The sequence below is a fragment of the Manihot esculenta genome, chromosome 3 (assembly GCF_001659605.2).
Source record: "Manihot esculenta cultivar AM560-2 chromosome 3, M.esculenta_v8, whole genome shotgun sequence".
NCBI classification, from domain to species: domain Eukaryota; kingdom Viridiplantae; phylum Streptophyta; class Magnoliopsida; order Malpighiales; family Euphorbiaceae; genus Manihot; species Manihot esculenta.
In genome coordinates this window covers 25,251,460-25,276,710 of record NC_035163.2, presented here as the reverse complement: position 1 = coordinate 25,276,710, position 25,251 = coordinate 25,251,460, and the positions used below count along the sequence as shown (strand labels likewise).

Sequence of the window (25,251 nt, the reverse complement as noted above, 5' to 3'; positions counted from 1 at the left end):
TTTTGGGTTAAAAAAAAGCAAGTGTAACTATTTAGTCTTCTATAGAAATTTAGATACTGCTATTATTCTCCTTGTTGTATATGTTGATGATATTGTCATTATAGGGAATGATAGTACAGGGATCTTTTCTCTAAAAAATTACTTGCATGCGAGTTTTCATATCAAAGACTTAGGTTAGCTTAAGTATTTCTTAGGAGTCGAAGTCTTGAGGAGTAAAAGGGGAAATTTTCTATCTCAAAGGAAGTATGTCCTTGACTTACTTGCAGAAACTGGAAAGATGGGAGCTAAACCATATAGTACACCAATGATTCTTAATATATGTCTTACAAAGGATGACGGAGACCCCTATGATAATCTAGAAAGGTACAGGAGCTTGGTTGAAAAGCTAAACTACCTTATAGAGATGACTCGACCAGATATTACTTTTGTAGTAAGCGATGTAAGTCAGTTCATGTCTGCACCTAAGGTGAAACTGAAATAGCCCGGCCCAAACTGGCCTAAATAACTTTTGGACTCATTTTCCACTTGACCCAAAATAGTTAATCCAAATTATTTAGTAGCTTCGTTCTGGCTATTATATACAATTCGGAATTACCGTAATTTTCCGATTTGGGACGCGGTACAAGCAAGCAGCTCTAACCAAGCAGCTGATTCTTACACTCTCCCCTGCTAATTTTGCAACATCCTCGTCGCAACTGAATCAGATATAATTGCTAATTAGAACCAGATCCTTGGGCACAGAAGCTTGGTTGAAAAGCTAAACTACCTTATAGAGATGACTCGACCAGATATTACTTTTGTAGTAAGCGATGTAAGTCAGTTCATGTCTGCACCTAAGGTGAAACTGAAATAGCCCGGCCCAAACTGGCCTAAATAACTTTTGGACTCATTTTCCACTTGACCCAAAATAGTTAATCCAAATTATTTAGTAGCTTCGTTCTGGCTATTATATACAATTCGGAATTACCGTAATTTTTTGATTTGGGACGCGGTACAAGCAAGCAGCTCTAACCAAGCAGCTGATTCTTACACTCTCCCCTGCTAATTTTGCAACATCCTCGTCGCAACTGAATCAGATACAATTGCTAATTAGAACCAGATCCTTGGGTATTGTGGTTCTCTAGTACCTCGGGCGGCTCCACCTCGTCTCTCACGAGTAGCCCTTTCCTCGCAGGTCCACTAGCTCCGCATAATTTACCTGACCCAGGGTGGCTCTGATACCAATTGAAACAGTCCGGCCCAAACTGACCCAAATAACTTTTGGACCCACTTTCCATTTGGCCCAAAATGGTTAACCTATGTTATTTAGTAGTTTCGTGCTATCTATTATATACAATTCAGAATTACCGTAATTTTCCAATGTGGGACGCAGTACAAGTAAGCAGCTCTAAGCAAGCAGCTGATTTTTACAGAAACATTGGGTCGCTCTAGAACAAATTCTATGTTATCTAAAAGGGATTTCTAAACTTGGTATACTCTATAGCAATCATGGGCATATTGCACTTGAGTGTTTTTCTAATGCTGACTGAGTGGGATCCAAAAGTGATAGAAGGTCTACTATAGGCTACTATGTATTTGTTAGAAGAAACCTAGTGTCTTGAAAAAGTAAGAAGTAAAATATGGTATCCAAATCCAGTGCCGAGTCAAAATACAGGGCAATGGCTCAATCCACTTGTGAGATTCTGTGGATAAATCATTTGCTGAAGGAAGTTGGCATGGATATTGCGTCACCCGCGAAACTTTGGTATGATAATCATGCTGCTCTTTGCATTACTTTCGATCCAGTATACCACGAATAGACTAAATATATTGAAGTTGATTGTCATTTCTGTAATACCCGGCTAGACTCCGGTATCGGAATTCCTACCGTCCGGTGGAATCTCGGATGTCGGAAACCTCTAGAAGGGTAAAATGATGTATTTATAAAATGTTTTGATGTATTTTATGATTTTAAGTAAAAAGGAAGTTAAGTTTTGAATGAAAATGATCTTGAGAGGAAGACTTAGGTTCGGCCGCCGAACGTGCATGCGTTTCGGGAGTGCTTTAGGCCCCCGAAAGCATAAGTGAGGGAAGTTCAGGTTCGGCCGCCGAACCTTAAGTTCGGCCGCCGAACCTTAAGTTCGGCCGCCGAACATGGCATGCATGCGGAGGCACGTTAGGCCCCCGAAAGTGGTCTGGCCAGCCACCTATAAAGGGGTCCCCATATCCGAACGGGAGAGCTTTTTTCCCCGTTTTCGGCCAAGGTGAGCTCTCTGCCGTCCCTCATCGATTTTGAGCTTCTTCCTTCGAATCTTCATGTTTTTCTTATGAGTTTTCACTTGGTTTGAAGATCTTTGAGCAAAAGAGCAAATTTGGAAGCTTGGAGAACAAAGAGTGGATTTCTCCCTACCTCCAAGCTAGGATCGTCTTCCCTCTCGATCTTCAAGAGGTAAGCTTAGATCCAACCTTTCTTGCATGTTTTAAACAAGTTTTATGAAGATCTATGGGGTAGAAATGCATGTTAGGTTATTGTTATGTTTATGGGTTTATGTATATTTATGAGCAATGTGGGTTGTTTGATGTGTTGTAGTTGGGGTTTTTGATGGTTTAAAGCCCCTAGGAGCTTGTATGCTTGAGTATGCATGTTGTAGGATAGGAAAATGCATGTTTGAATGAGTTGGGAGGCGTTTGTGCATGTTGGAACCAAGTTTCTGCCCTTTGGGAGAAACCAGGTTCGGCAGCCGAAAGCTCTTTCGGCCGCCGAAAGCTCTTTCGGCCGCCGAAAGCTCTTTCGGCCGCCGAACCTGCCTGTGGTAGCATGTATCGGCTGCCGAACCCTGCCCCCGAAAGTGGACTTTCGGCTCTGGGAGGGAGTTTCAGCAGCCGAAGGTGCCGCCGAACATGCATGAGTTTCGTCTCTGGAGGGAACCTTCGGCCGCCGAAAGTGCCGCCGAAGGTGCATGACTTTCGGCTCTGGAGGGATTTTCGACCGCCGAACCTGCCGCCGAAAGTGCCCTGTTCAGCCCTCCTTTGCATGAATTCTTTGATTGTTTTGAGGTGTTTTAGGGGGTTTTTTGGGGGATGTTTTAAAGTCATGTTTATGTATGTTAGGTCCCTCATTTGTGTCCACCTGTGTAGGTTCGGACCAGAGAAACCAGAGAGTTCAGCAGTGAGCACTGCTTCAGAGTTTGCAAAGTCAGCCAGAGGTGAGTGGAACTAAACTTAATCTTTTAAAATGAGAAATTAAATGTTTTTATCATGTTTCATGCATCATGATTATGCAATAGGATGATTGCATTAGATTTCACGAATATGTTGCATCGCATTCTTTGTTGTTAATGTGGGTGAATGTTGGATGACCCAAGTAGTCCCCGAGGAAAGACCAGGACCCCATTCTACGGCCTGGCACGGAAATGAAAGACCAGGACCCCATTCTACGGCCTGGCACGGATATGGGACTCGAAGACTAAGCGCCCAGAGGAGGCCTTGGGGAAATGGTAAGCAATGTATGATATGACAGGAAGACCAGGACCCCATGCTACGGCCTGGCACGAAATGATGCTGGGACTATTTGGTGACAAGTTCACCCAACCCTTGATGTGAATTGTCTGAGTTATGATGCATTTCATATGAGCATGTTTGTTAATATGTTTTTATAGTTCTACTCACTGGGCTTGTTAGCTCACCCCTCTCCCTTAACCCCCAAGTTTGCAGGTACAGGATAGAGCAGGAGGTCGAATAGAGTAAAGTTTTGGTCATAAAATAGCTAGTAGTGGACATGATGGATATTGTAATGTAATGTTGAGTTATGTAATGTAATGATGATATTGAGGTTTAGAAGTGTGCTTGACCATAGTATGTTGTAAATCCCTTTTTAGATACATGATCTTAAATGTTATGGATGATTATGTTTAACCAAACTTAATGCATGATTATGTCACTCCATTGGAGCATTGATGAGGACTCCAAGGTGGGGTTAATGTTAATGTCTATGTTAATGCATGCACAGGTTGAGTTTGGTTCATGAATGAAAAAGAAAAGTTCAAATTTTTATGTATAATGTTGATCATGTATGGGATTAAACAGGTTCACAGGATGTATGTTTGGCTTGCTACGGGTCCCGGCGGCCTTAAGCCGATCTGGATTCTAGCGCCGGTAGCGGTCCGGATTTTCGGGTCGTTACAATTTCATCCATAAGAAGATTAAAAAAAATTTAATTCCACCAGTTATATGAAAATATGAGAACAACTAGGTGATCTACTCACCAAAACTTTAAATGGGTCTCGAATAGAATATTTTTCTAACAAGTTGGATATGATAAACATCTATGATCCAACTTGAAAGGGAGTATTAGAGTGTGAATATAATCTGTATATAATCATAGTAGATTATCTAATCATAGACTAATTGATTGATAAAAGATTTTTAAGAGTTGTCTTAACAAGACCACCTTGTAATTTGTATATGTACACACTTATTTGAATGGAGAAATATACTAAAGTTATCTAATTATTTTTTATCTTATTACAATTATGAAGCATCCGAGGCCCTTGGCAAGAGCATGGTACGTAGAAAAAAAAGGAAGATTAACAAAACAATTTATATGTTTGGTCTGTTTGGATTTGTGACCACTAAAAGATTCCATATTCTTTTATAAATACCTTTGTCTGAACGCAAATCCCATTGTCCCTTCAACCTTCTTTGCAATAAAATTCCATCCTCATAATCATCAAACTTCATGGCGCCTTCATTAAAGGAACTAAACTCTGTATCACATCTAGTTCTGTTCCACCTTGCTCCTCTGTTCCTACTTTCTGGTCAAGTACTTGCTTTTGCTGGGGCTGAGCATACAATGGCAGCAAGGAATATGGAAGCAGAAGCTCTTCTAACATGGAAGGCCAGTCTTGACAACAACAGCCAAACTGTCCTGTCTTCGTGGACTGGAGGCAGCCCTTGCAATTGGTTTGGAATACATTGTAATGAGGCTGGTAGTGTCACCAAGATATCTCTGACGGACATTGGATTGAAAGGTACGCTTCAGAGTCTCAACTTTTTGTCCATTCCCAATCTCCTTGAGCTTCACCTTCTTAACAACTCATTATATGGAACCATTCCTTCACATATAGCTAATCTTTCCAAGCTCACTTATTTTCGAGCGGATTTCAATGATATATATGGAAGTATACCAGTTGAAATATGCTCATTAACAAGTCTTGGTGCTCTTTCCATGGCACACAACCATATTAATGGCCCCATTCCTCAAGAAATTGGGATGTTGAGATCTCTTTATTATCTTGATTTGTCACATAACAACCTTAGAGGTACTATTCCAGCGTTAACAGGAAACTTAAGCTATTTGGTAGAGCTGCACATATCTGAGAGTGAACTTTCAGGTTCCATTCCCAAAGAAATTGGACTTCTCACCTCTCTCCGTGTACTAGACTTAGATGTGAATAATCTCAGTGGTGCAATCCCAACTTCTATAGGAAATTTGACAAACCTAGCTAAAATCTTTCTTAATTACAATGAACTTTCTGGTACTCTGCCTGTAGAGATGAATAATCTTACGGCATTAAAAACACTCCAAATGAGTTATAATCGGTTCTCTGGCCATTTACCCCAAGACATTTGCCTTGGTGGATTACTTGAAAATATCTCTGTTGTTGCCAATTATTTCACGGGTCCTATCCCACAAAGCTTAAGAAACTGCAGTAGCTTAAAAAGAGTCAGGCTTGACCAAAACCAGCTTACAGGGAATCTAGCTGATGATCTTGGGATATACCCAAAGTTGAAATATTTAGATTTGAGTGACAACAAATTCTATGGACAACTTCCATCGAAATGGGAGGGTTTCCTAGGTTTGTCAACATTGCGAATCTCAAGTAATAATATTTCTGGCAAAATTCCATCAAACATGGGAAGTGCAAGTCAGCTGCAATCACTCGACCTCTCTTCAAATCATCACCTTGTTGGAGGAATTCCCAAAGAATTAGGGAAGTTAAAGTTGCTCGACCTTGTTCTTAATGATAACAAACTTTCAGGTGGTATTCCACATGAGATATTGGTACATGACCTTGAAAAGCTCAACTTGGCATCAAACAATTTAACCGGATCGATTCCTGAACAACTTGGGGAATGCCTATCTCTATTGACCTTGAATCTTAGCAATAATAATTTTAAAGATACTATTCCTGCAAAGATTGGCAATTTACATTTTCTAGTAAACCTTGATCTCAGCAATAACTTGTTGATGGATAGCATTCCATCTCGGCTCGGAGAACTACAAATGCTTGACACATTAAACCTCTCCCACAACAAGCTATCGGGTACCATCCCAGCCTCTTTCAATAATTTGTTGAGCTTGATAACAGTAAACATATCCTACAATGAGTTGGAAGGTCCGATTCCTAATATCAAAGCCTTTCTGGATGCTCCCTTTGATGCACTTAGAAACAACAAGGACTTATGCGGCAATGCAACTGGATTGAAGGCTTGTGTCTCTCTAAAAACCAATGGAGCTGCTCCGAAAATGGGCAACCAAATCCTTAAACTGATTGTTGTTCCCGTCTTAGGTGGCCTTATTCTAGTTTTTGTCCTACTTGGAGGTTTTTTCGTTTGTCGCCGTAGAAATAAAAGCAGAAAATCCAAGTCAGAGGATGAACATCGTATAGACCTTTTTAAATCATGGGGCCAAGATGGCAGAATGCTATATGAAGACATTATTCAGGCTACTGAGGATTTCAACTCCAATTATTGCATTGGAGAAGGGGGATATGGGATTGTTTATAAAGTTGTGCTGCCAAAAGGTCAGGTTATTGCTGTAAAGAAACTCCACCGATCACAAGATGGTATGACACCTGATTTGAAGGCATTTAGAAGTGAAATTTCTGCTCTATCTAATGTCAAACATCGAAATATTGTGAAGTTATATGGTTTTTGTTCACATCCAAAGAACTCATTTCTGGTTTATGAGTTCGTAGAAAGAGGAAGTTTGAAGATGATATTGAGCAAGGATGAACCTGCAATGGAGTTGGATTGGAAAAAGAGGCTGAATATAGTAAAAGGAATAGCTAATGCATTGTGTTATATGCATCATGATTGTTGTCCACCGCTCATTCATCGTGACATTTCAAGCAACAATGTCCTTTTGGATTTAGCGTATGAAGCTCATGTTTCTGATTTTGGCACTGCTAGGCTCCTGATGCCCGACTCCTCCAACTGGACGTCATTGGCAGGCACCTTTGGCTACATAGCTCCAGGTGCGCATCTGCATTAATCTTTTTTGGTTCAAAGATTTTCCTTGCTGTAACTGTAAAAATTCTTAATTTTTTTAATGATTTTTTCTGTAGAGTTAGCTTATACAATGAAAGTGGATAAAACATGCGACGTATATAGCTTTGGAGTGGTGACACTTGAAATAATAATGGGAGAGCATCCAAAAAGTATCATCTCATCACTTTATTCATCAATCGATAGATCCACCCCATTGGTTGATATAATAGACCAACGGCTCCTTCCTCCTGTACATGAAGTTGCTAAAGGAGTGGTCTATATTACAAGGCTTGCATTAGCATGCCTGAGTGATGATCCTCAAACTCGACCGACCATGCAGCAAATTTCAATGAAGTTAATAGCTAGGTGGCCTCATTTGACAAAGCCATTTTCCATGGTAGAATTGGGGGAGTTGTTGGGTCATGATAGTGTAAATTAAGCCCTTATATTAATATACTCAATCAATTAAAATAAAATATGACATCATATTTAATTATGGTGAATTCTATTTAAAATTATAATGTCACTTGAATTATACTTTCTCATTTTATAATTTTTATTTAAAATACCTCTTAAGTTAATTTCACTATTTATATCACTTAATTTCTCAAATCTGAATAATTTTTCGTACATTAATTAGTAATTTTTTTTAAATGAAAATACTAATTAATAAATTTTTCATATCATATAAATTAAATAGTGATTTTTTAAAATTTTATTAAATTTGTGAAAACTTGTCCATATATAAAGAGCAAAATTGTAAATTTTTATTGATTTCTTTCCCTTCTTTGCTTTGCTCTCTTTTAAATAAGGAAAAATATTTTTATTTTTAATTGACAACTTTTCTTTCTTTATATATTTCTCATCCAAACCAGAAAAGGAAAAGTAAGAACTACAATTATAATACTTTTTCTTTTCCTTTTTCTTTTTCTTTCTTTTCCGGGAATCAAATAGAAATCATATTGGTTCCAAGTGGGTGTCATCTTCTCGCAAATTATTGATGGAAGAAAGATTTTGATAAAATCCTTCAACAGAATGTCGACGTATTCTCCGACGAAAGCGTTTCAGTTTTTGAGATTAAAAGGGTTTCTCTGCCGATCTGATGCTTCTGATTCCGAAGTCTAAGCCATCAAAATCAACACACTCCTTTCTCCTCTCAGCTATTTTACTGATATTGGATTTCAGTTATGGCAGAATCCTTTGCAGATACTTCTAACACCATCATAGAAGAAAGAGAGGAACTCATTATCTCACCAATTGGTGATAGTAAGCCAATTCTGAGAACTGCCCACTTCCTGAAACCTATCATAGCCTCCATTGATGAACCTGATCTTCTTCCGCGCTCTGTATCTTTACCACTACCACCAACCAATGAGCCTAGGAAGCGTTCCTTGAAGGTTGAATTCGGAGCCTGGAGACACCGACTTCAAGAATGGAACAAATGGGTTCTTCAAATGCATTCGATACACCATTCTGCTTGGGAAAAGGCTGGTATATGTGAAGCAATTCTGAGTTCCACTTATGAAATAAGTAGATATAATAATTTGATTTTTGGGTTAGCTGAGTATTGGTGTCCAACCACAAACTCGTTCATTTTCCCTTGGGGAGAAGCTACTATTACGTTAGAGGACGTCATGGTTTTGGGACATTACCCTGTTCTGGGGTCCCCTGTTTCTTCATGCTCTGTTCAGAAGGTAGAATTGAAGAGGATTGAAGTGAAATTGATGGATTTTCAAAGAGTGGTTGGAAAAAAAGCTAGAAAGGTCGGTCAGTATGGATGGATGAGGAGCTTCACTCAATGTGGCACTGAAATAGAGCACGAAGCATTTCTTTCACTGTGGTTATCGAGATTTGTTTTACAAAACTCTGCTCAAACAATTAGAAAACAGATTTTCCCCATAGCGATTAATCTAGCTAGAGGGATCCCAGTTGCCCTTGCACCAGCAGTTCTTGCAAGTATTTACAGGGATTTGAGTCGAATGAAGGCAAGAATCATCTCTGCCAAATTTAGTATCGGTGAGGATGTATATAATGAGTCAACACTGCATATCTCGGCGCCATTTCAGTTGGTGCAACTCTGGGCATGGGAGAGATTCCAAGCATTTCAGCCGAAACCCAACATGATAAACCCAGGTGATCCAAGATTCTCTCGATGGAACAAAGTGAGGTATTCAAAAGTTGACAATGTTGTGTTGGCTTTAGCTTCTGCCGGAGAGAATTTTATTTGGCGACCTTATGCAAAATTTCTGCCTAACTGGGCTTTCCCCCGGTTTTACAACGAAAAAGAAGAGTGGATATCTACAGATTTGAGATTACGTAGCGATCTGGAGTCATTTGCTTGTTGCTTGAAGGTCTCAAAACTTGTTGGAATGGGATTTACAGAAAACTACTTTCCACATCGAGTAGCAATGCAATTTGGAATTGATCAGGACATTCCAGGTCATGTAGATCAATCTGATGAGAATTCAGAAGTTGCTTGGACAAATTTCTCTGGGCCTATCACTGATGCAAAGTTTTATATCCCATCACGATTCTTCCTATCAGGTGTTACACTTCGATACTTGAATTGGTGGAACCAATTGGTCTCACGCAAACAGAACACAAACGAATTTTCTGTTCAAAGATTTTCAATTCAAAAGAAGAAGAGTATGGATTTTGTTGATGAAGATAACACAGCAGCCATGGGAAAGTTGAGTCCTTGCGGCAAACGCAAGGGTTATAGCGACGCAACATTTAGCTACGATAATAAGTTGCGTACCCAATTTCAAAGTTCTTCACCTTCAGAACATATAGAGCTGCAAACTGCTCTGCAGATATTGAAAACAGACCTGCGGGCTTTGAAAAAGAATAAGAAAAACAGAGTTCCTGATGTTCCACCTGGTTTTCAACCCAAATCTCAAACGGTGAAAATGGAAAATTCCCATGTAGGAGATGAACAAACAGGTAAGGAAATGCTTCCTGTTGGCCAGAGAGCATTTGATAATATTGGAAAGTTGAATGGCCAATCTCAAAGTTCTTCATCTTCATTGACGCATGATAATACTGCAACAGAGATGCATTCAACACCAAAATCAGTAGAGAATATTTTGCACAGAGAAGTTGCGTCGTTGAGTTCACAGAGAGACCTGGAAGAAACCAATGGAAGTAAAGAAGTAAAGCTGGTTCTCACTGGCAATGAAAGAGAAGATGGTGGTGATACACCTGAAATACCAGGATTGGCACTGGAGGCTCGGATTAGAAGTCTTGAAACAGAAGTTACTAAACTAAAAGCTGCAAGATTTTGCGACAGGTTAAGTAAACCTTCATCAAATGTCAAATAAATTTAATGATTCTAAAATTTTATTAATAATATATCTAGAATATTTTCTATTCAATTGCCTAAATTTTTTCCTTTTTTTTAAAAAAAATTCTTTACTGGCTTTATATAATTATAAATTAAAACTAATTTCTTACCCACAAATGTCATATATATGCAACGATAAAATATCCAGAAGTTAATTTTTATAGACCATGAAATTTTGTGTCCTCTAATAATAAATATGCTTTTAATTAAATACCTAGCTATTTAAAATTTTAAACCTGCTGATAAATGCTGATAAGGGCATCTGAATGAATAAATTTGAGAGATATCATATTTTAATCCCTCACTTCCCATCCCTATTTAAAAAAAAATATTTATACGACTAAAAATAAATACTTATAAATTAATTTTCATTCATTAAACCAAACTTCTATTAAATCAGCATGACAATGAATTTGAGAGGGTGCCTTTTGAGTTTAAAGTGTAACCGTGGAATTTCTAGAGTCCCCGGACTCGGTATTTTAATCTGCGAGTCCTAGCTCATTGGAATTAGCCCTAATCCATTGCACATTTGCGTGACATTCACAGGTTCCTTACCTTCTACTTGTAAGCCTCATCAATTTCATCATCTGATTCATCATTAGTTTCCCTCTGTGCAATCCCAATATAAAATGTTGATACTTTTAATTTTGTGTTTACATTTATTCTTGAATTTGCTGTTTTTGTGACTCTCATAGTTCATCCAATCTCTGTTGATGAACTCTAGGTTACTGAATCTGAAGCAAATGCAGTTGCGGAACCAACAAATTCACTACTCTTCTCCTCTGTCAGCAGTCATGCCATAGCATTCATCTTTTATCGACTTGTTGACAGGAGAATTATTTTTGGTAAAATTGCCTTACAACAGAATGCCGACGTCTTCTCCGTCGAAAGCGTTTCGTTTCTGCGAGATAAAATGGGTGTCCAACGGCTGCGTCTGAGTTTGGATTTCAGTAATGGCGAAATCCTTTCCGGATACTACTAACTCCATCATAGAAGAAAAAGAGGAACTCATTGTTTCACCAATTGGTGATAGTAAGCCAATTCTGAGAATAGCCCACTTCTTGAAACCTATCATAGCTTCCATTGATGAACCTGACCTTCCTTCGCACTCAGTAACTTTACCACTACCACCAATCCATGAGCCCATAAAGCGTCCCTTGAATGTCACTTTCAAAGCGTGGGGATACCGTCACAAAGAATGGAATAAATGGGTTTTTCACATGCATTCGATGCACCATTCTGCTTGGGAAAAGGCTGGTGTCTGTGAAGCAATTTTGAGTTCCACATATAACATACCTAGATATGATAATTTGATTATTGGGTTAGCTGAGCATTGGTGTCCTAACACCAGCTCGTTCATCTTCCCTTGGGGAGAAGGTACTATTACGTTAGAGGATGTTATTGTTTTGGGGAATTACCCTGTTCTGGGTTCTCCTGTTTCATGCTCTGTTCAGAAGATGGAATGGAAGAGGATCGAAAAGAAATTGACTGATGCTCAAAGAATGGCTAGGAGGAGTAAAGCTCAAAAGGCCAGTCAGTCTGCATGGATGAAGAATTTCATTCAGAGTAGCACTGAAATTGAGCACGAAGCATTTCTTTCATTGTGGTTGTCAAAATTTGTTCTGCAAAACCCATCTAAAACAATCAGAAAAGACGTTTTCCCCATAGCGATTCACCTAGCTAGAGGGATACCAGTTGCTCTTGCACCAGCAGTTCTTGCAAGTATTTACAGGGATTTGAGTAGATTGAATTCAATAATCATCTCTGCGAAATTTAGTACTGGTGTGGATTTAAATACTGAATTAGCACTGCAGATCTCCTCGCCATTTCAGTTGGTGCAACTCTGGGCATGGGAGAGATTCCAAGCATTGCAGCCGAATCCCAACATAATCAAGCCAGGTGATCCACGGTTATCTCGATGGAACATGGTGAGATTTCCAAAAGTTGACAATGTTGCGTTGGCTTTAGCTTCTGCTGGAGAAAGTTTTATTTGGCGACCTTATGCAAAACTCCTGCTTAATTGGCGTTTCCCTATGTTTTACAACGAAAAAGAAGAGTGGCTATCTACGGATTTGGGTTTAGATAAGGATCTGGAGTCATTTGCTTGTTGCTTGAGGGTTTCCAAACTTGTTGGAATGGGATTTATAGAAAACTACTTTCCACATCGAGTTGCAATGCAATTTGGATTTGATCAGGACATTCCAGGTCATGTAGATCAATCTGATGAGACTTCAGAAGTTGCATGGACAAATTACTCTAGGCCTGTCGCTGATTCAAAGTTCTATATCCCATCACGACTCTTCCAATCAGGTGTTACACCTCGATACCTGAAGTGGTGGAAGCAATTGGTCTTGAGCCAACAGGAAACAAATAAAGTTTCTGTCCAAAGGTGTCCAGTACAAAAGAGGAAGAATAGAGATTCTGATGAGCAAGGTAAACCAGCAGCAGTAGGAATTTTGGGTGCTTGTGGCAACGGCAAGAGTTGTAGCAGTACAGCATTTACCGATGGTAATAAGTTGTGCAGCCAATTTCAAAGTTCTTCACCCTCCTCTATAGAAGATACAGAGAAGCGAATTAGTCTGCGGAAATTGAAAACAGACCACCGGGCTTGGAAAAAGAAGAAGAAAAGTGGAGTACCTGATGTTTCACCTGGTTTTCATCCCAAATGTAACTCTGTGAAAATGAAAACTTCCCGTGTAGGAGATAAACAAACAGGTCAGGAAATGTTGAATACCTATAACAAGCGCGAGGTTTTAGGCAAGAGGGCATTTGGTAATATTGAAAAGTTCTTCAGTCAATCTCAAAGCTCTTCATCTTCATTTACGCATGATAAAATTGCAAGGCAGATGGATTCAATGGGGCGTTCACAGAGAGAGATGGAACAAAGCAATAAAAGTAAAGATGGAAAACTGGCTTATAAGAAGGCAAGCCTCATGGGCAATGGAGGAGAAGACAGCAGTGGTGCACTTGAACTACCAGGATTGGCACTTGAGGCGCGGATTAGAATTCTTGAAACAGATATTACTAAATTAAAAGCAGCAAGATTTGGCTTCAGGTTTAGGTAAACATTCAAAAGAATGGTATTTTAATACAGATGAATTCAGTAAATTTAGTTTACAAGCCTTTTACATATGCAAACTGCTATAACTGTCAAATGCCTCTGTGTTTGAGCTCAAAATAACAATTTCATTTTCCTTTTGTCACTTCTGATCATAGATCAAATTATGGCAAACCAAGTCATCATCTCAGTCTGAATGGGAGGTTCAGCAACATTAAAAAGTGAAGTTCTTGGTTCGAATTTAGATATAGAGCACCTTTGAAATTTGGTACGTTTTTAAGAATCCTGGCAGCAGAGCTGTGAGTAAAAAATTAAATAAATATAGATGAAGCAATCAAATATCAAATATGTTCAAGGATTCCAAAATGTTATTAATAATATATCTTCTATTCAATTGCATTTTTTCCCTTTTTTTTTTTTTTAAAAAAAAAAAATTCGCTTCATACAATGACAAGTTATCAATTGCATCTAAAAAGTTTCTAGGATAATAAATTTTGTGGGCTTCTTGGTTTCACAAATAAGTTAGAACTTTTTCTTTTAGGATGAAGTTATAAAACTATATAGTTTTCACGGGCCAATTAATTCAAAAGCATTTAATGTGGGCGTGTTTGTATTTTAATTTAATTTTTTTAATTTTAATTTAATTATTCAAATTTTATATTTTAATTAATTTATAAATTTATAAATTTAATAATTTATGTCACAATTTAATAATATAAATGACATCCCATTATTATTGTTATTATTATTATTATTTAATTGATCTAATTGAAAAAAATTTATGTTATTTTGAATTATAATCCAAACATTTAAATTTTAGATATATTGGCATTTGCTATAATTTTAAGTTAATTTTTTAAAATTAAAATATAAAAATTTAGATAAAATGCTGAATATAATATTTTATTATTTTTTAAATATAAACTAATTTTACATATAAAAAATAATATTAATTCATTTAACTGTAATTAAATAATATATTTAATTTTAAAAATAATAGTAATTTAATGATTTTAAGAGTAGTTAGATTTTATTTTACATTAATATATAATTATAAAAATTTTATAATAAATATATATTTTTATTATTTTATATTACTATTTTAGATTAAATAATATATTTGTTATAAAATATTCATAATTATTACCATAAAATAAAATTGATCTTGGACTATTTAATAATTAAATTATTTATTTTTAATTTTAATTTAAAAAATTAATTAAAATTATATTCAAATACAAAACTTAATCAATTGGCCAATTAAAAAATAATATACTTAAATTGTTAAATTGTCACACACATTATTAAATTTAAAAATTTATAAATCGATTAAAATTATATTAAAATATAAAAATTTAATCAATTAAATTAAAATTAAAAAATTAAATTAAAATATAAATACATATTGAATCTTTTACATCAATCCGCCTTCCACAATTAATCAGGCAATTATTTTAAATATTACAAATTTTTAATAATTTAATAGAAGTTCAAATTAGGATGAATCCATCAATTTTGGAGTTATCACTCACAGATGATTTGACAAAAAAAATTAATTTGTGAAAAATTATAAACTAATTATTTTGTTTTTAAAATTATAATAATCTGTAGAAGAAACGACCATTTTGGTGTCATGGCTGTGAAAATCTTTTGATGGTGCATATGAGCTTAAATAAAAATATCATAAAAGAAACCATTGCCCATCTATCCTTAGCAAATTTGACAGAGTCTTCTTTTCCTTTCATGGCTCAATGGCTTTACAGAGATAAACCAAAACAAAAATGAAGAGAACAATTTTTGTGCATCTCCTGAATAACAAGAATCTCTTCAGCAGATCATCTCTCTATTATCAACCCAGTTCTTGAATTGAATGCAATTCGCTTGTTTTGAGACTGAATCTTTCCAAGTCTCAAACAGGCCAACATATTTTGTTTTTAGATTCAAGAATTTGATGGTTGTTGAATTAGAGGAGAGGGCAAGATGAGCTGCTTCCCATGTTGCCTGTCGGAAAAAAAACTCGGCAGAAGATCATTGAAAAAAAGCATGAAGGAATATCATGACACAAATACTTTAGCCTCTTATGCCAACATCTCCTTCAGAAGCAGTACATTGTTTAAGCTCTAATTATAATTTCTTAAAATTTTATATATGAAAACTTTAAAGAGCATATATACATATAGATTCTCTCCAAATTTTCATGGATTTTCTTTCTTGTTTTTCATTTGTTTAGAAAACCCTAGTCTTAACATAAATGATTTTCCTCTCCATTGTCTCCCTGCCCAGAAATGATTGCTTTTGATTCATAAGTCACCATACAATGCATAGGTTTCATGCATGAATTGTTTCTTGAAGTTGAATCCTATTGCTTTTGCATTTATCTATGAGACCATCTTCTTGTGGAATTTTTCTACACATCCTTATATTCTGGGATGCAATTTATTCTAGTACATATTTTCATTTTAACATAGTTAAAAATAGAAATAAAACTAATGGGTTTTAAAAATAGAGAGATGTACATATTAATTTTACCATAATTCAATGATAAAAGGTAATTTCCCCATAATAATAATAATAACAGCAAAGCAAAACATCATTTGTATCTGTCCAAAATTTGATTCCCTGGCCAAATTAGAAGTAATTAGTAGACCAAATTATTGTTTCAACAAGCAAGAATGTTACTTTCCTTGCAACCTTAAGGAACCACATGTAATTGCTGTTATTTTGCTCTGCAGATAGCGGCAGAAGAAAGAACGAAACTGAAGAAGTCAGGAAAACTGGCAGTATATCTTCTGATGTTTTCACATTCCGAGAGTTATCTGTAGCAACTAAAAACTTCAGCCTTGAAAATTTGCTAGGAGAAGGTGGTTTTGGAAGGGTCTACAAAGGGAAGCTTGAGAGAATAAACAAAGTACTGCATCAGTATAATTCTCATTTCTTTCATTATTTTCTTTCTACTAATAAAAAGCGCCTGTGTTGTTGAGTTGATTGATGATTATTCTGGATTTGCTTAGGTTGTTGCTATCAAGAAACTCGACCGAAATGGATTCCAAGGAAATAGAGAATTCCTAGTAGAGGTTTTGATGTTGAGCCTTCTTCACCACACTCACCTTGTGAATCTAGTTGGATATTGTGCTGATGGTCATCAAAGGATCTTAGTGTATGATTACATGCCCAATGGCTCCCTTGAGGATCACCTTTTTGGTATGCACAAAGTTACTTCTTTTCAAATTCTTGCTCTTTCAACAGATAACATCCATTGAACTGCATTAAAAAATTGCAATCTGGACCAAAAAATGGTTCAGAATCTGTTCTTCAGGATTATTATGTGAAAATTCACCCTGGAATTTCTTTTCAGACTTAGCCCCTGGCAGAAAGCCTTTGGATTGGGAAACAAGGATGAAAGTTGCTTCAGGAGCAGCAAAAGGACTTGAATACTTGCACGAAACAGCGAATCCTCCAGTAATATACCGCGACTTTAAAGCATCAAACATATTATTAGATGAGAATTTCAGTCCAAAACTCTCAGATTTCGGTCTGGCGAAGCTCGGTCCAACAGGAGGCAAGACTCATGTTTCCACCAGAGTAATGGGAACTTATGGCTACTGTGCACCAGAGTATGCATTGACAGGCCAATTGACAACAAAATCTGATGTTTACAGCTTTGGAGTCGTGTTTCTAGAGCTCATCACAGGAAAAAGAGTTATCGACAATTCAAGACCAACTGAAGAGCAGAATCTAGTTGTTTGGGTATGTACTATGTACAGATTTTTTTCTGAATCTCCAAACTTGATTTTTGCTAATGCATTTCTTGTGCAGGCAACACCAATATTTAAAGACAGAAGAAACTATAAAACAATGGCAGACCCATTGTTGGGAGGAAAGTATCCTATTAAGAGTCTTAATCAAGCAGTTGCAGTTGCAGCTATGTGTCTGCAAGAGGGAGATTCCAGTCGGCCATTAATAAGCGATGTTGTGACAGCTCTGAAATACTTATCGGCAAAGAAAGAAAAGGAAGGTGAGAACGTGGATGACCATGTCAATGCAGCTTTATCCTGATAGTTGTACATAAAAAAATCAAAACTAAACCGAATAGACCAATAGACCAAATGATTTATAGGAGTAGGAATGGTACAAGCTTTAATGCAGCTTGCTTCTTTCTTTTCTTAAGAATTTTGTTTTATGACTTTGTAAAACAACCATCTTTTCATTACTCAAATTTTTTTTTTCCTATTTTTTTGGTTTTGGTTTGGCAAGTAACGCAATTGATGAATATTTAATATCTAATTTTTATGAAAATATAACTATTTAACCTCTAAATTTTATAAAATAGAACTATTAAACCCTAGGCATAGACGTGATGAAAGTATAATGAAAAGTGAGTTTCACTTTTAATCAGAAAAAGTAAGGTGTTAAAAAAGAAGCCAACCTGCAGTATAAGCTTTTGCATTATCTCCCAACAGGTGTGATACCAGTTTCCAGATTAAAATGTAAAACCAATCTTCACTGAAACCTAATATTAATGCACGCAATTCAAGCTTGCAAATTTGTTTAAAACTTTTCTGTTCATTTACATTTTAACTGTAAAAATGAGATGTATTTTAACCTAATCACCCAGTCAAAAGGTTTGTACAAAATTCATAATAACACCAACAGGCAGTCAAGTGACTACTTGTCAAACTGTTGCAGTTCAATTCCCAAGGCTGATGCCAACTGCATCAAGAGTTGATCAGGTGCTGCCCCTTCCCAGTCTTCAGGTGGATCGATTTCTGTAGAAGCTTCATGTAAATTCAGTAGAAGCTCTTTCTTCAATTCCATAGGAATGCCCAGGGTATCATGTCCATTTTCCAACAATATTTCTACCAACTGAAGAACAGAAAGCAATCAAATGAAATTAGTACAATTCTAATCAGTTTATGATGTATAACTGCTTACGCAGAAAAAAAGAAAAAAAAAAAAAAGGAAAAGGGATATATTAACATGTGATGTAGCTCTATAATGGATCACAAATAGCATGTGAAATAAAGAACTATAGCCCAAACTATCCCATTCCTGAAAGCAGCCATTGAAATAAACCCAAGCTCTATTTCTCTTCCGCTTACTGAAAACTAGGCCCCTAGGTCAGAATGTTAGAATCTGCGATTGATCTATGCAACTGACGGCCTGTTTAGCAGTAAGGTGTAGTGCAAAAGACAAGACATAAAAAGTTGCATTCTTTTGGTTAAGCTTAGAAAGTGAAGTTATCTTCCGAAGCATTATTTTCCTGCCTCAGCTTTCGTCCAGATCAACCAGGTATTGACAACAAATAAAGTATGGCACGGGTTTTGCCATACCCACAACTGCCCCGTCTTATTCTAAGCATAACAGATAGGCTATTACTCAATTACTTTTGAAAGTTAAAAAAATTAACAAAAAATAAAGGTAAAATTTAATATGTATATTTATATACATAAAATCTCCAGAGTATTGCCACACCAGCTCTAACCACGTAGTTCTACGTTCTTCGTTTGGGTGTATTATTGCTCACAGTGCCCAAGGATGCACAGATTCCCCTGCCCTGTCCCTGCCCTCTCCAACACAAAGCTACAATCTGGCTTAAAGAAAGACAATAATCTCTCTCATTTAATTCACTAAAATGTGGTTATATGTTAACGATTCTACCGAGTGATGGCTTCACAAGATTCTACCAAGTGAGTGATGGCTTCACAAGCTAAGGGTATGTGCATGATAAGGAAAAATAAACAAAATTATTTTATCATATGTTTGCTTGAGGGGAAAAAACCCATACCTGCTGGATCCAAGACAAACAGATGTCAAACAAATTCTGCTCCAGTAGAAACTGTGCAACAGCATGCAAGACCTCATATGCTGTCTCATTTGAAAGTTGATCAACCACAGGTCCTGATCTGTCCATAAGCTTCACAAGCAGGAAATCGTCCCCAGTAGATACAACTTCAGCATAAGCTGTATCCACATCACCCATTTTAAGGGCATCCATTGCATTACTCCAAGACGTCCAAATAGGATCCCGCTCTTGCCCAACATTATCATCTTCCAGAGCTTCTGCCGTCAGCTCAGGGATGGCTACTCTTGCAGTCCGAGATAATCCATTGTCCTCCCCAGCAACCCGAATAGCTTCCAAGGTAGCTTCATCCTTAGAGGCTTGCCATACGCTTCGAGCAGAAGGCCCCTCACCAAGCCTAACAGGTCCAGTACCTTTATCCCATGCTCTTCGGCTTCCAACCTGATCACTTTCATGTTCTGATTTGGGTGATCTAACATCCAGAGAACCACTACTTGGAGCTCTTCTTGAGTGCCGCCCATTTTTGGAGGCTCCATAAGTTGGAAAATCCCAAACATCAGAGATATCAGATCTCCAATGAGACCCCCTTCCTCTCATGCCTGAAGCAGTAACATCAGATTGAGTATATCTTTCCCCAAAAGGAACGCGCACATTATACTTGGCACTGGAGTAGTCAGAGAAGCCATTATACTTTCCTAAAGGCCTATTAGAAGATCCCTCAAAACCTATAGGAAAATTACCACCTCTCCGGCCTGATGATATTGACAAATCCCGTGCCATGTCTTCAACTATTCTCTCAAGACCCCTAACTCTGTTTTCCAAAGTTACCATGCTATCATGAGAACCACCCATAAAATCCTACAACATGCAGCACTTATCAGCAAACAATAGCATACATGAGATCAATTTCTTTAATGTGAATATTTATACATACCTGCAGCATATTCATGAGATGAGCCTGTTGTCTCTCCAACTGCAATAGCTGCCTCTGGATAGCCAACCAATTTCCCTTACTACTCATGAAGGTTCCTTCAGATTGGCCATCAGATTTAGAGAAACCTGCACGACTACCAGATGATTCCCTGTTATTTACATCAAGCCTATCATCATCAAATGCTCTAGTTCTTGAATCTTTTCCAGCAATTCCTCTCTCAATGTCACGATTCTTATAATTGAAAGATCCATGGGCATCATTTGAGTGGCTATTTCCCATGCGGTTTGACCTTCCCATTGATTCAGAATCATTTGGCACTGGTTCTTCCTCATTTTTCAAATTTGAGGAATTGATACATCTACGAGGAACAACAACTTCTACAGGCAGATCACCAGAACCCCTTTCAAGTTTCTGGAAGAATTCTGGATTTAAGTCTTTGTCTGTCAAAGCAGGTGCTTTCTTCTTCAATATTACAACTGCTTTCTCAGGAATGCTTCCAGCTTTACTTTTTGAAACAGAATCCATAGTCGGGGAAGAACCACTGGATGAATCCCTTGCCAATGATTCTGTTTTCTGGCCACTAGGATTTGGATTCTTATCTGACAACTCAGCTTGTTCAGGATGATGACCATCTGAACATTGATTATAAGGAAAAAGGGGGGAAAATGTATTAAATATTTGAAGTTCAATTCAACATAGACAATACAGTATTGCTGAAATGCTCACCGCGAGAGGAAGTTTTTTGATCATCCAAGACACTGTCTTCTGCCTTCCCTGCAATCTTCTTCCATAATTGCAATGCCTCTGTCATGCTATCTCTGACAGGCTTTATCTGTTAACCAGATAATGATCATTCTGATGCAATGATCCCAAAGGAACTAGAAGGCCATACAAACTATATATCCTGATCCTCTAAAGCAATATATTTCAGTGTGAGCCACTTTCCTTATGCAATAGACTAAATTTATAATTCTTCAGAACCACACAATAATATCATGTAACCAGCATATGAGAGTCACAACAATAATATGTAGTTGTCGTTGATGGCATGTAGAACAGTTTAGAAAAGTAACCCTCTGTTCTCGGATAGATCAATTGTCATTCAAGATAATTCAAGGCATATTTCATTTGGATTTAGTTAAGCTGACGTTTACCATGGTAAAACTCTCAACCATCTTTGTACCATTAATAAAAACTTGAATAACCCCAAGTCAAAAGAAAAAAAGGGGAAAAAATAGAATAACCCAGACTCGCATAATTTTTACTTTTTTTTTCCTTATCATAGACAAGTTTCATTGCAATGGAATTAATAGGTGCACAAGCTTCTGCAAACTGGGAGAAAACTGTCAACTTTATGTTCCCTTTCATTGACAAAAAGGAAACTGAAATTGTTTGTGTGATATACATATTATGGAATGTGTTTACAACATATGAACCAAGTTTTCAAATAGAGTGCAATTTAACTATTGCTGCCATCAGATATTTCTTAGAACGAGGTGTAACTTTTGCTTTACTGAGGACCACTAAAAATATTAAGCATAAGAAACTTCAATACAAACTGAACAACTCATAAAAACTGAGACAAGATTAATGACATGGCATGTGTAAGTGCAGTGACATTCAATATAAAAACTTCAGTGATTAGGTTTATTGACCAGAAAACTGACTGAAATGCAACAATTATTCAGACCATATGCAATCAATAGAACCACAAAAATATCATATTTATATAGAGAAAAATGAAATAAGCTACCTTGTCAAATCGGGAAGCCTCAAGCAGTGTGAGTGTGGAATTAGCAGCTTCATCAGCAATTAAGCTGCTTGAATGCAATGCTATGGCACTTAGAGCATCAGCTGCAGCCTTACGTGTTGCCCAGTCTGTACTCGCAAGACAGTCATGGATACTTTGCAGCAATGGTTCCAACCCTTGCGGTGCAATTGCCCCCACCTAAAACAATTTCATGATTCTTTAGGAATCCAGAATTTTGTTTCTTTGTGGGAAGGATTATAAAAATATATTTTAATACCATTTGCCCTTTCATAAACCCCCAACTACTTAGGTTGCATCGGCGGCCAATTGGTTCAACACTATAAAATAAGCATCTAAGTAATTTTGAACTGTCTAAGAGAATGAATCCAATCAAACGAATAAAAGGAAGCTAGCTGGTAAAAGCAACTCTTTGAAAATTATGCAAATATCAGTCAAACCAAACCTGCAACAGGAGTTCCAAAATCAATATAAAAGAAACATATTGCCCAAACCTGCAACAAATGTTCCACGACACCCAACATCACGGATTTGGCATGGAAATTCTGCCTCTTTAACAATTTACAAACTCGAGGACACAACTGCTGAAATACACTCACAGGCAGGTTTTCAGCCATAGCACACTTTACTGTCTTTGCCAAACACATAGTCGCACCTAGTTGCACCCTTTTGTTCTGCTTCCACATGGCCTCAAAAAATGGCCTAACAAACAACTCTATTCTACCCTCCCCTACTCCTCCCTTCAAATATAACCCCGACAAAACCCCAACCACATCAGAACATGCATTCCTAACACTTGGATCAGAATCTTTCAACACTTTAACAATGTGGGCAATGATTTTGTTCAAACGTGGTAATTTTAAGTCATAACGAATTTGACAGCATAGAGAGAGTAAGTGGAGACAATCCCTTTTTACAATGGCTTTGATCATGGGGTCAGATGAGAAACTATAAAGGGAGCTAAGAAGCAAGGGTACTGCATTTGGGGACAGGGACTGGGTAATGGATTGGAGGTCTTGAAGTGCAAGCTGGTGAGTGTCTCGATCAGCAAGCTTAGAAAGAGAAAGCAGAATTTGTTGCTTCAGTGCAACATCAGCAAAGTGAGAGGAAAGGGAAGGGGATACAGAGGAAGATGGGATTGAAAAATGGTTTGTCTGTCCAGCTGGTTTCGGGGATTTAGGTGTGTGTGTGCTCATACTTTTAGTGTGCAGAGACACAGAGATGGACCTTAGATATAGAAGTAAAAAGGAGTCAGTGAGATGGAGATTGAAAGAGATGGGAAAGAGAGTTTTGCAGATGGAAGAAGATGAGATTTGAGAGAAAAGATCATCTTAGAGGGTCAGTTTCTAGAAAGAAATATGAAGCGATAGTGAAATATTCCAAATTCTCTGTGTTATCAATAACCATATGAAGCTTCAACTCCATCAACACCACCATACTCCAAGCACAACCCAATCATGCTATTTTCTTCTTCTTCACTTTATCAACCAAATAAACCACAGATATCAACTATATTTAGCAGAAATATGACACAATGCAGATTGCAAAAATTGCTTCATCAAATAGAAGTTAAATAACAAAACAAATTTATATTTCTTTCCTCTCCATTATCTAAATCAAAAATATGAATTTGTCACCTCCATGCAAAACCAATATAAGCCACATTACCAAAACCAATATAAGCCACAGACTAAACAACCACATCACTAATCCTGCCACAAACTCATATCCTAAAATTCATCATTCACCACATACGTCACCACATACGCACATCAAATATATGCTAAAAATCCAAGTCTCCATCTGTTTCTCTACAAATTCTAAGCAACCAAAAAAAGAAAAATTATAAATCAAATCACCAAACGCAACACCAATTACACCATTAGAACCTCAACTTCTCATAAACCAGACACAGAACAATACGCATCAACTGCATTATTTTCAGAAAAAAGAAAAAATAGTTACACATCTTGACAAAAGAAAAGAAAAAAAGAATCTGACAACCACGTTGTTCAAACCTGCGCCAAACTCGTCACAACCCCCAATAAAGCAGCTTTAGCCTCGAAATTTTGCCCATTCAACAACTTGCAAATCCTTGGACACAACTTCTGGAACGCCCCAGTCGGCACATTACCACAGCCAGCATTGCCGTCAGGATTGTTCGCTTCCATAGCTGCGCAATCCACCATTTTCGCCATACACGCCGCTGCACCTGATTGAACACCTTTGTTCTTCTCCCCCATGGCCTCAAACAGAGGCCTAACAAACAACCCCACCATGGATCCCACGCCATTACTATCTCCACCTCCTTCTCCACCACCAGCAATCTTCAAATACAACCGTGACAAAACCCCAATGGCATCTCTACACGCATCCTTAACACTTGAATCAGAATCCTTCAGCCTCTTAACAATGTGGGCAATAATTTTCGTCAAGTGGGGAAACGTCAAATCCCGATGAGATTGGCAAGTCAAAGAAAGCAAATGCAAAGATTCTTTCTTGACAGATGGTTTGGCATTGGAGGAGTCAGAAAGGGAGTCATAAAGAGAGTTGAGGAGCATAGGGAGCACTTCAGGTGAGATAGATTGGATAATGGAGTGAAGGTCTTCGAGGGCGATCTGATGGGTGTCACGGTCGGCAAGCTTAGAGAGGGATGTGAGAATTCGCTGCTTGAGTTCCACCATGGCTAAGTGAGTAGAGAGAGACGAGGATCTTGAGTTGGGTTGGCTCTGATTTGGGGGTTTTGAGGGTTTTGCCAATTTGGGAGCTTGTGCACTCATTGTATTCAGAACAAAAAATGCGTTTTCTGCAGAGAAAGGAAAATGCTTGTGGGAATTCAGAGACAAGAGAGATATCTGGGTAAAGTGGGGAACTTGAGTGCAACTTGAGGTTGAGAGAAGGAGAATAAAGAGACAGAAACGCTGCAGCAGAGACGCAGAACTCTTAGGATTCTGATAATGAAGTGGAGATGGAGTGAGAGCTAGGCCAAAGCAAAGCTTATTGATTGTGCGTTGGTGAGGAGAAGACAAGATGAGAATGGTGGTGTAAGGCGTAAAGGTGAGATCTGAGAGTGAGGGAAAGCACGGAAAGGCTGTTT

The 25,251-nt window shown here is 37.5% G+C and overlaps 5 protein-coding genes across 7 annotated transcripts; 4 read left to right on the top strand and 1 right to left on the bottom strand.

Annotated features, from left to right (window-relative positions):
* The first annotated feature begins 4,683 nt into the window (after positions 1 to 4,683).
* On the top strand, positions 4,684 to 7,690 carry LOC110611621 (MDIS1-interacting receptor like kinase 2). Its single transcript, XM_021752012.2, has 2 exons — positions 4,684 to 7,238; positions 7,329 to 7,690. The coding sequence occupies exons 1-2, from the start codon at positions 4,718 to 4,720 to the stop codon at positions 7,688 to 7,690; spliced, it is 2,883 nt and encodes a 960-aa protein (XP_021607704.2). The 5' UTR covers positions 4,684 to 4,717.
* Positions 7,691 to 8,154: 464 nt separating this feature from the next.
* LOC110610351 lies at positions 8,155 to 11,589 on the top strand. The gene is made up of 2 exons (XM_021750230.2): positions 8,155 to 10,540; positions 11,319 to 11,589. Exons 1-2 carry the CDS (start codon positions 8,439 to 8,441, stop codon positions 11,395 to 11,397), a joined length of 2,181 nt encoding a protein of 726 aa, XP_021605922.2. The 5' UTR covers positions 8,155 to 8,438; the 3' UTR covers positions 11,398 to 11,589.
* LOC122723304 lies at positions 11,548 to 13,659 on the top strand. The gene has a single exon (XM_043955099.1). The coding sequence runs from the start codon at positions 11,548 to 11,550 to the stop codon at positions 13,657 to 13,659; it is 2,112 nt and encodes a 703-aa protein (XP_043811034.1).
* Positions 13,660 to 16,958: 3,299 nt separating this feature from the next.
* On the top strand, positions 16,959 to 17,788 carry LOC122723303 (probable serine/threonine-protein kinase PBL23; the record flags this gene model as incomplete). Its single annotated transcript, XM_043955098.1, has 1 exon — positions 16,959 to 17,788. A coding segment is annotated over one exon (750 nt), but the record flags the coding sequence as incomplete, so codon positions are not given.
* A 380-nt stretch (positions 17,789 to 18,168) lies between these two features.
* Positions 18,169 to 25,238, bottom strand: LOC110610251 (microtubule-associated protein TORTIFOLIA1). 3 transcript variants are annotated; one of them, XM_043955303.1, is made up of 7 exons: positions 24,173 to 24,293; positions 22,649 to 24,084; positions 22,140 to 22,334; positions 21,113 to 21,218; positions 20,387 to 21,018; positions 19,438 to 20,310; positions 18,169 to 18,515 (listed from the first exon to the last, which is right to left on the bottom strand). In XM_043955303.1, the coding sequence occupies exons 2-7, from the start codon at positions 23,348 to 23,350 to the stop codon at positions 18,318 to 18,320; spliced, it is 2,706 nt and encodes a 901-aa protein (XP_043811238.1). In that variant the 5' UTR covers positions 23,351 to 24,084; positions 24,173 to 24,293; the 3' UTR covers positions 18,169 to 18,317. The 3 variants fall into 3 exon arrangements, with proteins under 3 accessions (XP_043811238.1, XP_021605781.1, XP_021605782.1); XM_021750089.2 differs by lacking the exon at positions 22,649 to 24,084 and having other exon boundaries at positions 24,173 to 25,238; XM_021750090.2 differs by having other exon boundaries at positions 22,649 to 24,315.
* Between the last annotated feature and the right edge of the window lie 13 nt (positions 25,239 to 25,251).